Raw genomic sequence first — 16,507 nt, 5'->3', positions numbered from 1 at the left:
TAGTAAATAAAACAATAATGTTCCAGTTATTTTATGCTATTAAATGACATACATATTTAATATGAAAAAAATTATTTATATTTAATTATGATTTGTTATTGTAAATGGTAAAGTTGAATAAAACTACATTTATATTTTAATAAATTTGGAATTTGAAATTCTTGCTAAACACAGTTAAATTCTAACTCCGCGCGTGGTGATTGGTCGGTTTAGTTCGTTTGTTTGGTCGCACTGTTATGACAGGTTAGAGGTTATAATTTGTTATTTTAAATGTTTGACTAGCAATACGCGCTGTTTCTTCTCAATCGACTGAATTACGATTGATTGCAGAGTGATTTAAACTAATAATTTGCTTAACACTATCAACATTTGTCAATAGTATGACATAACCTATAAACTCAGTTTCTCAACTTTTGTGTCAATCTAACAATTAATCAATCAATCATAGTTTACGATAATGAAATATCAGTGTACAATTATTTACCTTTATTGTTGTAGTTGTTGTAAATGACGAATCTAAGCACTCCACATTTTCACGAATAAACATAGTTATCTGCTTTATCCCGTGCGGCGGACCCACAGTTATCTGCTTTATCCCGTGCGGATCCCGTGCGGCGGACCCACTGGACGGGCATCGTAACGTTACCGGGCGTTACACTTTTTCATGAGTGACTCCGAGCCGCAACCTAATTTAAGACGTTGTCACGTTAATATAAGTTAATTTTCCACTATGTTTAAAATGTTACGGAGAAAACTATTAATTGTATATATTGTTGAATTAAAAATATGTTACTCCCTCTGGGAGAATGATATCCACAATTTGGAGTTCTTAAATTGTAAATAAATGCATTCATATGGAATCTGTGTGTTATAAAGACACTACGCGCATTCAGATGTTCAGTCTGCTTCCTGCCGCGCTGCCCGTGGATGTACGAGTAGGAGCGCATTCGGTCTTTTCCCAGAAATTATCCTTTTCTTTAATACACAATAGAAAAGGAAAAAAATACACTACCTTAATTGGAGTCCGTCAGGTTGGAATAAATAGTCCAACCGTCTAATCAATAAATTATCTATCCATAAATGTAAACGCAGTAAAGTTAAAAATAACTTTATAAATAGATCAATCGAGGCTATGCGTTTGACGCAGAATGTAGCCAAATAATCTTATAATTTGACTCACAGTAAAACTGTTGAAGATAAGGATAAGAGTTCTTACGAGGTGTATGCAAAAGATACACTCCGATAAGGAATGGATGTGTTTTATTTTAAAATAACTAATTTGTCGTTTTCAAAAATTATGAATATAAAAATACGATCTCTTCCAGTCATAAATAATTGGAAAGTGCCACTTCATGAAGGTATAATAGTTGATTATATTAGTTACACAACTAATACAACCAATTGCTTAACTCATATTCATAGAACTAAAGAATTTATTTTCGCCTAAATGTTCTAATTAAACGGTCTATAACTCCTGTAAAGTGACCGTAAACATGTTTACTAGATCACTTCTCAAAGAGAGTTATTCATTGAAAAGTTAACCTGAGTTTGACGACCTATCCTCGAGGTCTGTCTTAATTAATTTTTGTCTGCTTGTCTATCCGAACGCTATCTCAAAATATAACTGATTTATAACCATTAAATTTTGCAAAAACTTAACTTTTATACAAGGAACATCGAGTTCAATGGTGTTATCCATCATTTAAATTTGACTGAGTGTCACTACCTATCACTGACACAATTTCTTGTTTGTATACCGGGGGGGGGGGGATGAAAAGTTTATTTTCTTTATTATTGTCTGCATCTCTACAAGGCATATCAAGAATGGAATGAACTATAGGCTTAAAATTATGACTGTAACCTCGGCGAAGCGTATTATGCGACACGTGATGTGGCGTACTCCTACCTTGTTTGTATACAGACAAGATACAGTTCGATGATGGTATCAATATGAGATTCTCAAAATCAAAATTACCCAAGTTTACGCAAAAATGGCAAATTGGATAATATAAACAATATGAGTATAATGTTAACTTTACTTAAAGTTTAATTTCACAATATGAGATTCTCAAAATCAAAATTACCCAAGTTTACGCAAAAATGGCAAATTGGATAATATAAACAATATGAGTATAATGTTAACTTTACTTAAAGTTTAATTTCATGCATTTTATGAAAAAGCTGAAATTATTAAACTCAAATATTAAATAAAACTCCATCGGACCTTTTTCAATAGTTGTCCCAGTTTACCGGATTTTTTTTTAAATGAAAGCCTATTGTGTTGATACACTATTGTAAATTCCGACATGGTATCGTGTTGATACAATCCAACATAGGACTTTCAGTTTAGTAGTTAAATCGATAGTATCCTTCCGAAACATTTAAAGGATATTAAAATGATTATTTGATATTACCTTTGAACTAATAAAAGGATGGCAAAGTGGGAGGGGGTGGTTCAGAGTATATAAACTTTGGAGTAAAATTACTCTACCACGAATCACCGGTAAGCTAATACTGAGATAGTTAAACTCTTCTGCAAAAATTAAGTTTATATCTCATTGAACCTATTGTAAAGTTTGTCATAAGTCAGTAGTACCGGTGAGTTTTTTAAAGTGATCCAATAGCTAACTTTATAATTACCTACACGTTTTAGCACCACACTTTAAATTTGGAACTTGCTCAATTTTAAGTTTCACTCAGGAATACACTTTCAATTTTTTTGATGATGGCCGCCATTTTCCAATATGGTGACCAACTTTAAAATCTTTTATGGAATACCCTGTATTTTATGAAATTTTATGATTCTACTCTAAAAAATAAGACATTTTTGCTATTGAGAGTTTTTCAATATCTCTAATGGTTCAGGAGATACGTGGACTGGAAGTTTTCATCGTCAGTGGCATGAACTCTTAAAGCACGTTTAATCAATGGCAGTTTTATGTGTTGTTAGTGTTTTTTATGTGTGTAGTTTGTATGTGTTTTGATATTAGACATATTTGACGCTGAGCATTAATCATTTTGTTTAGATATTCCTTTAACCTTTCGACTAAATGTTTAGTAAATAAAGATTTGAGATAAAAAAAATTCAGACGCAGCTCGCAGTTAAACAAACACATTTAAAGAATACATATTTTATTGAACACATTTAAAAATGATATAACAAACTATTATTGTAATAGCAATACCAAAACAAAGGACCAGTTCTAATAGCTTAGTAACTTTACAAGTTCAAATCAAATGTTCGAAGTGCCGCCCTTCTATCTCAATTCAATTTCTGAGTCGTTGCACATGCACTCTTTGTACCATGATTAAAACGTCTTCGCCAATTGAGCTGCACTTGTTGCGTATCCTTTCACGCATGTCTTCGGGAGTTGTAGGGGGCGTGCGATACACCTTATCCTTTATGACTCCCCACAGAAAAAAATCCATAAAGGTCAGGTGATCGAGGAGGCCAGGAGGAATGGTTCGCTTTTGTTTCCTAGAGTTGTGTCCTGATTTCATTTCCCTATCTTTGTCCATTTAAGGTTGATCCATCCATGCTTTTAACTTGATTAATTTCAATTAGCTGCCATTCTGTACTGGTTGAGATAGAAAGCTCTAGTTTCCATTGTTCTTATTCTTTTATCAAGACCTTTCAAATAAGGGATCTTTTGAATTTCCTCTACCATAAATAGAGTGTATCCATACTACTCACAATGTATAACTCTGGTAGATAACGATAATGCTTTTATAACATAAATAATCGATTATAATTTATAACCAATTCAATTGGAGACTAATTCTGTACAATCAGCTAAATTTATTAGGGTATAGAAGAATAAGTTTTATTCTTAAGATAAATCATTTAACTGTTAAATCGTAAAAATAACCGATTTTTCGGTTAAATTTAAATAACCGATCTAACCAGTTATTCAGTACAGTAGTTAAGCGTAAAGCTATTCTCACCGACCACCACAGTACTTAAGTTCTTTTTATTCCATTATCGTAGCTCACAGTCACACAGTGTAATGAATAGGTTATGTTTTAAGTAAAGTAATTTAAGTTTTTATCGTTAAAAATTTAATAATTATAAACTAGGCCTATTAAAGTACATTTTTAATAGTTAGGCCATCTTTCTTTAAAAGAAATGTTTGCTTTAAAAACACGTAGCTCGAGTAGAAGGGTGTAAGATTCGGAGTTTTTCAAGATGGTTAGTATTACATTAAAAGGAATTAAATTTAGGAATTTCAAATTACACATAATGTAGTACTTATTAGGCTAGTAATATTTTTGTTTGTCTTAGCAAAGAGGTGCAGTTAATAATATATGGTAGGCTACTTATAGGCTTATTTTCAATTGTATGTATCCTGTTGAATTTAATTTATTCAAGCTGATATTCTTGTGGTATGTTGAGAATTTTAGATGATAATCTAATTATTTACTGTCAGAAATTGTTAGCATATTTGACAGAAAGTTGCTGCTAACAATTTAAGTAATATTTTATGGCTTAAATGATTATAGTAATTTATCAACTACTACTTCAGTTCCGTTTTGAGGTTTTTGACAAAAAAAATTGGGTAAATGTGAATTTAACTGCCGGAGCGGAAAAAGATGAGTTTCACATTGTTTTACCAATTGCTATAAAAAAACTATAAGGTTTCAAGGCTGCAGTATAATAAGCGGCCACCAACAATCGGATTATGGTTATCGAATGATATGAAATCATCGATATTCATGACCATCCAAAGGACTGAAAGCCAAATAACGTAGTAATATTAGTTATTTCAAAGAACAATATGGTTTGGATAGTTTTCAATCTTAGAAATTAATTAATTTAATTTACAAATTAAAATATAATATATAATTACAATAACACTTACCTTATTTATTGTTTGGATAAATGTTACTGCTTGTGAAACAAAGAAGATGCGTATGTCACTGTTCTTTCTGCCATTAGTCGATAACAAAACACATTATTTTAATTTTAAATTTATTTTCAAACATGTTTTTACTTTGAATAAATTTTGAATGGTGATGTCGAATTGAATTAAATTATAGCCTTAAAAAAATATTACTATAGAGAAGTTATATTTTTATATCTAAAAGAAATTAATTTGTATTTTAAATTGTATAAAAATGACTAAATTGTATTTAAAACTATACTTGTATTGAGCTGTGTAGTACTAACTATTATTTCACGGGGTAGACATGTACATATGATGGCATTTTAAAATTGCTCAATTGGATCATCATCAATAATCCTACTTTCTGTCAATACATGTATTCTGCAAGATACTTCTGAGATCAGTCTTTAAAGATTTCTTTGTTTATAAATCAATTTGAGTTAACATTTGCATATTCATTGCTATTGTTCTTGTCATTTTCGCTAACCTTCTCCTATATAAACTAAATAACCGTTGGTAATGACGTCACTAGTCTAAATTAAGAAAGCTGGCAATAATTAATTATGAATATCTATAAATCAGATGTCATATTCAATAGTTTCGATATTTAAAATCGATAATCATTATCCGATTGTATTGGTAGCCAGTGAAAATAACGAAGTTATTGAACATTAGTGGAATTACTAATGTAATATTTCCTTGTTCTAAATCTGTGCTAGGTATCACATGGTCTTGGTATGAACATGAGTCAACCTTTTATTGGTTTGTGCCATTTTTGGATATGTAAAATATCAATCGTGCTAAAATTGGTTTTCGTTGATTAAGACCTAAGAATAAAAGTTCATTTAGGTCTGATACAAGTGGTACTGGCCATCAGCGCGGGGCAGCACCTAAGGTGGAGCCCCATAATGATAGTGACTAATGAACAGCATCCCTCGAAATAGTACCTATAAAAGTAAATAAATAAAAATGCCTTTTATTTACACGCAATATTCAGAAATATATATATATATATATATTTAAAAATATACATCATACTTATTCTTATAACAGTGATTAAAGCATTGTATAATAATTTTAAAAAAATGTCTTAAATGCAGTATAGGATAAGTGAACGAGAGGTCACAGGGAAGGTTGTTTTGCAGTTTAGGATCAAAATAACTAAACCACTTTCTCCTTATCTCTAGCGAGAGCTTAGGGAAGTGCAGCTTCCTGCTCTGCCATGTGGCGCACCGAGAGTCCTCCTCCTGATATGAGAGCTTGTTATGTAGATATGATGGCTCATTCAGTGTAAGGACCTTATGCAACAAACAGCAAGTCTGTATTCTACACACTGTGTCTATTGATCTCATAGCCTCTTTTTAAGCAGGAACATGATCAGATTACAGAAAAACCACAGTCTCATGTTACAATAAACATTAGAAATAAAACCATAAAATACTCCAGGACTTGTGACACAAAACACACGGTAGATGTCTGTACTGTGCTACTACAACAAACTCACCAAGGTGCAAACACTATGATAAAGGACCAAGGAAGTGCTGGCATAAACTAGAAAATGCCAGTATTACGTGCACAATGAGCGATTATCATGGAATGCTTCTTGTAGAATATTACGCCAGACAACAGAATAAAATAGGAACAACATAATGATGCGTAATATTATGTCAGTAGCACATTTCATGCAATCACTATAAGCGTAATACAAAAACCATGAATTGGCCAATGTTTTAGGAGGTATTTTTCATAAAAATAAAACCTAATTTATTCCTGCATATAGCGTTACCAATTAGTATGTATTTTCAGTTCATGTTCGTTTTTACAACTATGAAAAATTTTAATAAATAGGAATAAAGTTCAAGTTCAGCTCTACTTAATACGTTATACTGTTCTTTGACATATGAAGTTTCATATACTTTATGCTTGTTTTACAGTTATTTTATTTTTTATTATATTAGGATATTAACTTGTTATATGAAAATTACCCTCACATCATCTTTTGGTGACTTGATGTGTAGACTAATTATTGACACACTGGTAAGAAACCCACCTTAATGAACAAAAATATGAATGTATCACGTGATAAGAGAAAGATATTTTTCTATAGACTTAAATTTTTCATGAAACTCCATTTCTACATAGGCAAAAATGAGTTCTGTGATGGTACATTTCCAACCATGGATTTTGGCTGAGACGAATCACTCTAGGCACTATCACTTAACAGGGTCACACAATTTCTCTTTTGTCTGTGGTGGCTGTACTTCTGTGTGATTATCTGTCTGTCTATCTGTCCGCAAGACATCTTGAGAATTATAACTTGAAATTTTGCAAGCCACCTCAGAGAAGCCTGTTACATAACATGTTGTGTGGGGGTACTTCTGCCTTGTTTACATAAGATTTAGTGCTATGTAACTGTACAATATTCTGTTAGGTGATTTAGGGACTATCTAAAAATGATGTGTTCTTGAAATTACTTTCTTACCCAGTAAATTGTTTATTGCCAGTATGTTGAAGGCCACATTAAAAAAAAACTAATTTGTATTTAATTAATTTATTGCATTTTATTTAAAAGATGTTTATATTTTATCTAAAATTAAACTTATAAATTAGCCTACTTGATCAATGAAAACAAAAATTTGATTTTATTGCAATAAAAATGGATATTAATTTATTATATTAAACGTAGAGATGTTAAGCATTGAAAAGATTTAATTACAAGGGAGGAGTACAGAAGTGTGGTGTAAAAAATTATTTAAAATTTAAAAGTTAGTAACATTTATGAAAACAAGATCAAAAAGTTCTCAGGGAATGGGTGATTGAGATGGCGACAAAGTCTGGGGTGAGAGCCAAAGTATACTACAAGAGCATGCACATTAAATAAAATGAGGCGCAATTCTCAAACTTAAAATGAATAGTCAAATATTTTCAAGATTCAACATTCTTCATCTTTCAGTTTTGTAAGTCGAAGCAAAATTTGAATACTTACCAAACATGTCAGCTGCAGTATGGTAAGCGGTCACCAAGACAATCAAATCATTGATGCTTCTGATTTTCTAAACTACCAAACGATAACAAACCAAAATGTTGAACCGAATTGTGTTATAAGTATTTCACATTATGGTCTAGTTCAGCAATGTTTTTATATCTTAAAAGAAATAATTTAATGATTATCTATGTGTATTTATTAAATGTAACAAAGCGGTGTAAAAATAACTTCTTACTATTTTGAAGAATAAGCATGTTTTATAGCTTTTGACACAAATACTGTGAATTCATCACCATTACTCAAATGCTGCATAATTGATTTTACATTGTTTGAATTAATTGTAAATAACTATAATAAGAATTTTTTTATTTTATAGTTTAGGCATTTCTAATCGATAATTTGATTTGCTGATTTTATTGTCTCAGTGGCCGCTTATTATAATGCAGCCAAGATGTCTTCTATGATACAGAAATGTCTTAATGTTAAAAAACTATTGTGGCTACTGTAGATTAGCAGGGTTTTGAGTTCTCATTAAAAATACAATACTTTGGCCACCATGTCTTTTTTTAACAATTTATCTTACCTGGACATAACAAACCACAATAACAGATCTACTTTATTGGACTTACTGTGAAAATTACCTGTTGTTATGATGATTGGTTTTTTTTTCTGCCTCCCGAATGAGAGAAATTTAGGGAAAAGAGCCCACTCTACCCCCTATCTACGATTTGTTACAGGCTATACGTACGTATTATGAATATAAAAAGTTAACGTTGACATATGCTGCAAGCACTCACATGATCTAAGCTTAATTTAGGTACTATCTCAGGGACTTTTTACTTTTTTCACTAATGGGAAAGGTCCCACTGAACCCCACACTGATGGCCAGGGACATTTCCGATTATTACTTTCCCGACCTTGAATCTCGTACTAGATCGTATCGGGTGTCGGAAAAGTTGAACAATCTGGCATGTGATCAGAGGTCGGGAAAGTACTGATTGAAAATACCCCTGGCCATCATTGCAAGCTTTGATGGTGCCACTTTGTACTTCTGGCGAAAAAAGAAAAACATACCTCTCAAGATATCCAAATTCAAGTTTAGATCACATGAGCGCTCATAAAGTTTAAATTCAACTTTGTTACTACTAGTAACATATGTATGATAACCTAATCACTTAATAACAAGAAGTAGGTAGGGACAGAGTGGCCTGTAATTTTCACAGTAAGTCAAATAAAGTCTGTTCTTTCTAATAATTTAGTTTCTGTGAAGTCACTGGTAAGGGAAACTGTTCCAAAAATAGTGGCCTACGGTTAATACCAAAGTACTGAACATAATAATACTAGGGAAATTTGTTTTAATGATAGTCAGAAACTAAGTTAACACAAAGATATTCATATGCTGCTACTTGTGGAAATCATAAGGAAATAATGCTATTGAAGAAACACTGACAGATTTAATTTTCCCAACAATGTAAAAGAAAGTTGGCACTGGCTGATCAGATCACTGGTTTCTTCTGGTCAGTTTGCACAGTGCTATAACTGGTGTTAGTTAGAGAAATAATTTTAAATTTAGTAATATTAATTTGTGCATTAGTGTTTTTCAGAACAGGTGAGTTAAGACTTAACATACATGATGAGATATTAAAATAGAGATTTGATAGAGATTTTTATGACAAGATTATTTTATTCAATTATTAATATGGATAACAAACTGGCTGTTGCACATATAATATTAAAATAGTATCAGATAAATAATTTTAAAACAGGTAAGTAAATTAGACAAAAATATATTTACAATAAATATTTGTGAATAATAGCTAGTGTGACAAATTAGGGAAAAAATTAATGAGACATTGTACTGTAAAGGTAAACAGTGTTACATTTTAGTAATAGTAACAGTAGAACAAATTGAACAAATAACATGAACGAATTGCTAAACGTTCTACTCTGTCCCAGACTTGTACTGCACATAGTCCTAGTTTACCAAATATGGCTCCTATATATTATTGTGGATATCAGCCCTCTTCCAATTTTTCATGTTCAGCATTTCTTTATCTCCATTCTGTTTATGTTGGTAGATTGTTGACCAAAGATAATTAGGATGTCAAACAGGATTCTATACGTGAGTGACTCCATGTTTCAGTTGTGCCAGGCTGCAGTCGGCGGAACCACTGGCAGTGCCGGTTCCGGACGGTCAGCCAGTCACCTACACCCCTAAGATAGAGAAGCTGGTGACTGATATTTCACAGTTGACACTGTTAGAGGTTTCCGAGCTCAGTTCAGCCCTAAAGCAGCGGCTGAACCTACCTGATGCTCCGATGATGGCTGTGGGAGCTGTGGCTGCGGGTGGACAGGTTCAGGTAAAAGTCTAACAGTGTTTATTGTAAAGAATTACTCTAAAACAAGTGACTCCTCTGTTCATTTTGCATGACAACCAGAGCTTGTTGTTAGGTTTCAAGCCACACATGCAGAACATGAGTTTATATAATTTTATGGCTAGGTTATTCCTCAGCCTTTGACATCTCTAGGCAAAGCCCTAAATCATCACTAATTCTCCAATTTTCCATTCTCAGAAAGTTGAAATTTGTTATATCTATCTGTATGCCTCTTAACTAAAATAGACAAATGAAGGCATTTTCATAAAGATCAAACCCTTATCCAGGTTTTAACAGGTATGCAACCCTTAGAAAAACTACATTTTGTTTTTCAACTTCTCCATGTCCTAGAAAGATAAAATTTGACCCCCTAAAAAACTATTTTTTTTTTTCAACTTCCTGCCATCATAGAAAAATGGAATTTGGTACAAACATGTGTAGAATGTAAAAAGGAACAATAAAAGCATTTTAACGATGAGCAATCACCCATAGAGGTTGAGATGGGGTTGCAACTTTACAAGAACTATATTTTTGTTTTTCAACTTCTTCTTGTCCTAAAAAGATGCAATTTCACATGTCCTTGCCCCCATCGTTTAAATTAAAAAAGGCATTTTTATAGGATTGAAATGGAGTTACAACCCCCTAAAAACAGTTTTACAACTTCCCAATGGCCTAGACCGATAACATATTTTGAAATATACATGCCTGTGCTCTCACCAGACAGAGTAATTATTTGCCATGAATTTCAACTAACCATTGGAACTGAAACAAATTTGCCCCTTGGTATAACTACATTTTGTTTTCAAATCCCTATGTCTTAGCTAGGAATGTGAAATTTTACTCAAATGCGTATTATGCCCTAAAAGATAGTGATACTGGAAATATATAGACCAGAATAGATTACATTGGCTGGAAATAGTAACTTGTTAATCAAAGTAGACATATAAGACTAACTTATGTATATACTTTCTTTGTCGGGACAATAAGGCTACTAAGGTACAATAAATACCTAAAAACAGAAGTAGAATTTAATGATGAAAAGTAGATTACAATGGCCATAAGTAGGCCCTTTTTGGCTGAAGTAGACTTCAGTGTAATGTATTTTCTTGTTCGGGGCATCAATGCAAACACTACTAGTTTACAGAGACTGGAAGAAAATTACAAGAGTCAGAAGAACACTAGGAGATATGTTACTGTCCCCGCAACCCTGACCAATAAGGATGGTGGAGAGGTACGGCATAGGGGAGACTGCGTGCGTTTGTGTAAAAATAGACTACCTTAGACTGTCACCATTTACCGATTATACACAGATGGATATTTATATGCATGACTGTTCAACTTTGACCTGCTCTGGTTGCGCGCGTAGTTACATGCCTCCTATTGTTGACTCTTTTTTACTAAAGTAGTCTTCTCAGTAAAAACATATGTTTTTTATTGTGGCTACAATGGCTGATCCAACTAATTGAAACCAGGAATGCTTCATCACACGCTAAACCTAAATTAAGTGCCAGTTGCAATTTTGTGTAGGTTTTGAACCTCTTAGCAATGAACACTGAAGTAATACATTCCATAAACTTATCTATTTCAGATTCAAAACTATTATAGGGCTTCATTATATCACATTTTGAGTGTTTTCACTAAGATTATTATGACGGACTTGGTATTCCTCTAGCTTAAAATGGAACAAGTGTTACTGTAATTGTTGGGATTATTCATTTAACAGTAATGGAATATTCAGAAAAATCTGTTTATTTTATGGTACTGTTCAAAACTTTCACTCTCTGACTTCAGGACGTCAAAACATTGCTCTTTAAACTTTCAAGTCCTATCACTCTGAAGTGAATCAGGAGACTGGAATATCTCCTAGTGGCCATCACTTGTTTTCAGAACCCATTTTAAAAGGGCATTTCTATCATGTACTTGTTATTAAATAAAAAGTTGCGCACTAAACCGTAGGTAACTGCTAGTTACAAAATATATTTGATTTACGGTTTCATAGATGAATTCACATGAACTTTAATGTTAGTTGTTCCACATAAAAATTTGACTTTAAATATTTATTTTTTCTAAAGTTATTGAATAAACTATTTTATAATAACACTTAAACTAGTTCTTCTTGACTTCCGTCCAGAAAAGCCTCCTACAGGCTCCAAGTGCACCAGTAACTTTTGATACTGCCATTTCTAAATGTTGATTCCAAGTAAGTTTCTGGTCCAACATTACTCATGGATATTTAACTTCCTTTGAATATTTTATTATAAATCCATTCACCACTGGCTCTTCCAAATGAAACTTCCCTCTATTGGTAAATGGAACCACTACAGTTTTATCAGAGTTTATACTGAGCTTTTCTTTCGTACATCAGTTGTCTATAAAAGTTATTTCTTTTTCTAACTCTATTTTCAAAGATAATACATTCTTTAATCTTATGCCAAGCACCAGATCATCCACAAAGGCAAAAGATTAGTCCCTCCAACTCTGCTTCTATTAGAAGAGAAATCCACCATTATGGCTCACAGCAGTGTTGAGAGAACACCTCCTGTGGGCATCCCCTCCGTGCCACAGCTGTGATTGATTCTTCATTTAAAGTTAAGATTATACATCTGATTTGTAAAGACCCACATACCAAGTGATTATGGCTTGTAAAAGACCTCTCCTTGCCACTTTCTCTATGAAATAAAAGTTTATAAATGCTCCTTCTATATCCATGAAGGCACACATTATGATTTCCTTATTTTCTAAGGCCATTTCCACACTTCCAACTAAACTATGCTGTGCTGTTATTGTGGATATTCCCAGTTGTTAATCTGGAAATTTTGAAAGAGTGTGTAGTATAGGCTTTTCAGTTAATAGTCACCAGAACTTATAATCTGTGACAGTTTCTGATTATTACAAAGTGTAATAAACATCATGAAAAGTTCAGGTTTATTATGTGTATTTTAATGTAGAATTTACAGTTGTTTGTCTTTACAAGAAGATCAAAATAGACCTGCTACTTTAGAAAAATATTACTAAATATTTCAAACAAGACTTCTTAGCGATTTTGTTATGACTGTCCAGGAAGATGAGGAGGAGGCTGCTCCCAAGGCGGTCAAGACGGACTTCACCGTTAAGCTAATGAAGTTTGACGAGAAACAGAAAGTACCTCTAATCAAGGAAGTGAAGAACCTCATTGAGGGCATGAACTTAGTTCAGGTCAGTCATTCCATGTCTATAGTATCACCATAAATAAAATGTAAATAAATAGTGCCCCGAATTGTATAGATTTCCTCATTTAAAATATCACATATAATATTTCAGTGCTTTCTAAGTACTTTAGTACTTCTTTGGACAGTGACAATGTTGGGTCCCATAGTCTTAATCGCATTGTTATATGAAATCAAAATAATTTTTCTACCCCTATTAACCACACCTTTTTAATGGGTGCCACTTTAGATGTTTTAATCATTATTTGTAAAGATGTGAATTATTTATATACACACACCGTATACAGGGTGAATAGAAAAGTATGGGTAACCCATATTAACATTTTTACGGCCATACCTAGAAAAACCAAACTCGGTATTTCTATTTTGATACATCTAACATGCTGATATCATGTTTGTTTCAGCTTCCCTCTTAACTGTTCAACTGTGTAGGCATTTCAATTTCTAAATTAGTACAAGTTTAATTTATAAAAGTAATTTAATTATTTCATATTATTAGGACCTATTTTAACTAACTTGCCAAATTTTACTAAAATGAACTTACCTTCATGGCTCAAGATTCAAGATTCTTTATTTGTCTTTAAACATATATAAATGCAATTGACATCGTCAGAATATTCATATAACTAGCCAATACCAAATTCCTTAAATTCTTGTATACAAAATTGTTCAATAAGCCTATAATAAAATAAATAAATAATTAAAAACTAATGTACAACTACAATAAATAAGTTCATAACATAACAACAATAAATAGAATATATAAGAAGTAATAACAGAGAATAAAACAAATAACAACTCAACAAATTTGTAACAGTGGCGTCAAGATTGAAACAGGACAAATGCTCATCAAAAGGCTTTGTCCAATGAGAAATAATAAATAAACTTTAAAAGAAACAAGAAAGATAAAAACAGTAGACTAAAATTTTATTTCACTAGTGTCACAGGACAAATACTCGTCAATTGAATAAATGGCTTTGTCCTTCAACCAACTACTAATAGAAGTTTTAAACTTGACAATACTAACTCTCCATGCGTTATCAGGCAAGTTGTTGAAAAGTTTAATTTCCATGCATAAATGAGTTTTCTTAGTTTTTTCTAGCCTAAAATTTACCATATCTAGCTTGCCTTTGTTCCTTGTATTATAATTATGTATATTTTGTCTGAGCTGATATGTTTCTAAATTTTCTTTACATTTTAATAAACATGAATATATATATACATACTTGGCAGAGTCATAATTTGCAATTCTTTGAAAAGGGGCTTGCAAAAAGTTCTGTCAGGTAAACCTTTAATAACTCTTAGCGCCTTTTTTTGCCATATAAAAGCTTTTTGAGCAGCGCTACTATTTCCCCATAACAAAATTCCATACATTAAAAGTGAATTAAAGAATGCATAATAGGCTGTCATGAGCATATCCATGCTAACACAGAATCTTAATTTTCTAAGTAAGTAGATGACTTTTGCCAATTTTTTACACATCATTTGCACATGTACATCCCAGCTTAGCTTACTATCCAAATATATTCCTAAAAGTTTTACAGGGTTAAAATTTAAATCATCATAATTATTATTATTAAGAGAGAAACATATATTCTCTGTTTTATCACGGTTTACAACTAGAGAATTAGATCTGAACCATTCATTTGCATCATCTAGCAGCCTCCTACGATTTATCAATAACTGGTCTATTTTTTCATTGCTACTCACTAGGGTGGTGTCATCAGCATATAGTACAGAAAAACATGGTATATTGTGTGCAAAGTCATTCACAGCCACTAAAACAGAAAAGGCCCTAACACTGGACCTTGTGGTACCCCTATTGTAACATTTTTAAGATCCGATTTGTCTCTACCTTGTACTACCATTTGTTTTCTACCATTGAGATATGATGAAAAGAGCTTCAATTCCTCACCTTTTACACCGTAACCTTCTAGTTTTTTTAAGAGTAATTTATGTGGAATACAATCAAAAGCTTTAGATAAATCTATCAAGGTAGCTGAACAAATCATTTTATTTTCAAAGCCATCTAAAACATTCGAAACCACTGACTCCATAGCTTGAATTGTATTACGGCTAGGTATAAAACCAAACGGTTCTTTACAAATGTACCCCTTGTTTGACATATAAAAATATAATTGATTCTTAATGCAGTACTCAAATACCTTGCTAAAAATTGGAACCAATGATATAGGACGATAACTAGCAGGATTAGACTTGTCACCCTTCTTATAGATAGGGGTGACTTTAACAACTTTCAATGCTCTCCAACATAGTTTTAATTGAATTTCTTTGGCTACCCAACATTAATTTGTATAACCTTTAAATTAAGTAAAATTGAGCTTGGAATTTTGGCCTGTTTTGGAAATTTACTTGGACTAGTCAGGTGTCAACCAGTTAAACTTATTTGTAAACATTTTTATACACAAAAACTATTTCCCCATGTTTTTGATTACTATGATATAAAATTTGCTAATTACAAGATTTGATTTCAGGCCAAAAAGTTTGTGGAGAGCGCACCAGCTGTTGTAAAAGCAGACATATCTAAAGATGAGGCTGAGAAGCTGAAAGAAGCCCTTGTAAAAGTGGGAGCTGAGATTGTCATAGAATAGAGTATAAATAGATTTTAGGTTAGTTTTGTACAAATGTTAGTTGGCATTAAAAACAATTATTGCAATACAATTTTTTCCCCTCAAATCACATTTTGTTAGGCATTATTACTGAATTCCCACCACACATGATCGAGTCCTTAGTTTTCATTAGTAACACTCAAACAGCATTACAGATTGATCCTGTCATTCTCCCATTCCTCTCTCTCATCAATCCCCTTAGATTGTCAAATCTCTGTATTTTGAATTTCCTTTTATATCTTCTCAGTATGTTTTATTTGTTTTTGTAACAGTCTTATTATAAACACTCATGTCACTGCTCAAAATAAAAAGGGAAAAAGCAGTTGTTAGTAGATATACTTCACAGTTGTTCAAAATTTAAAAAACATCTCCAAAGATGTAATTTGAATGTTATTGTACAAATCAATGATAGACTAAGGCACATATA

At 32.2% G+C, this 16,507-nt stretch overlaps 1 protein-coding gene across 1 annotated transcript; it reads left to right on the top strand.

The window, feature by feature from the left end:
- The first annotated feature begins 3,941 nt into the window (after positions 1-3,941).
- LOC124356181 (54S ribosomal protein L12, mitochondrial) lies at positions 3,942-16,150 on the top strand. Its single transcript, XM_046807358.1, has 4 exons — positions 3,942-4,189; positions 10,013-10,229; positions 13,305-13,439; positions 15,946-16,150. The coding sequence occupies exons 2-4, from the start codon at positions 10,188-10,190 to the stop codon at positions 16,060-16,062; spliced, it is 294 nt and encodes a 97-aa protein (XP_046663314.1). The 5' UTR covers positions 3,942-4,189; positions 10,013-10,187; the 3' UTR covers positions 16,063-16,150.
- The last annotated feature ends 357 nt before the right edge of the window (positions 16,151-16,507 follow it).

Source organism: Homalodisca vitripennis, chromosome 2 (genome assembly GCF_021130785.1).
Source record: "Homalodisca vitripennis isolate AUS2020 chromosome 2, UT_GWSS_2.1, whole genome shotgun sequence".
NCBI classification, from domain to species: Eukaryota; Metazoa; Arthropoda; class Insecta; order Hemiptera; family Cicadellidae; genus Homalodisca; species Homalodisca vitripennis.
This window is presented reverse-complemented; position numbering and strand designations above follow the sequence as displayed.

Excerpts from the sequence above, each read along its gene's own strand:
- LOC124356181 (XM_046807358.1), top strand. The coding sequence starts at position 10,188 with ATGATGGCTGTGGGAGCTGTGGCTGCGGGTGGACAGGTTCAG. Across the intron at positions 10,230-13,304 it reads CTGCGGGTGGACAGGTTCAG|GAAGATGAGGAGGAGGCTGC; the intron begins GTAAAAGTCTAA and ends ATGACTGTCCAG. Across the intron at positions 13,440-15,945 it reads AGGGCATGAACTTAGTTCAG|GCCAAAAAGTTTGTGGAGAG; the intron begins GTCAGTCATTCC and ends ATTTGATTTCAG.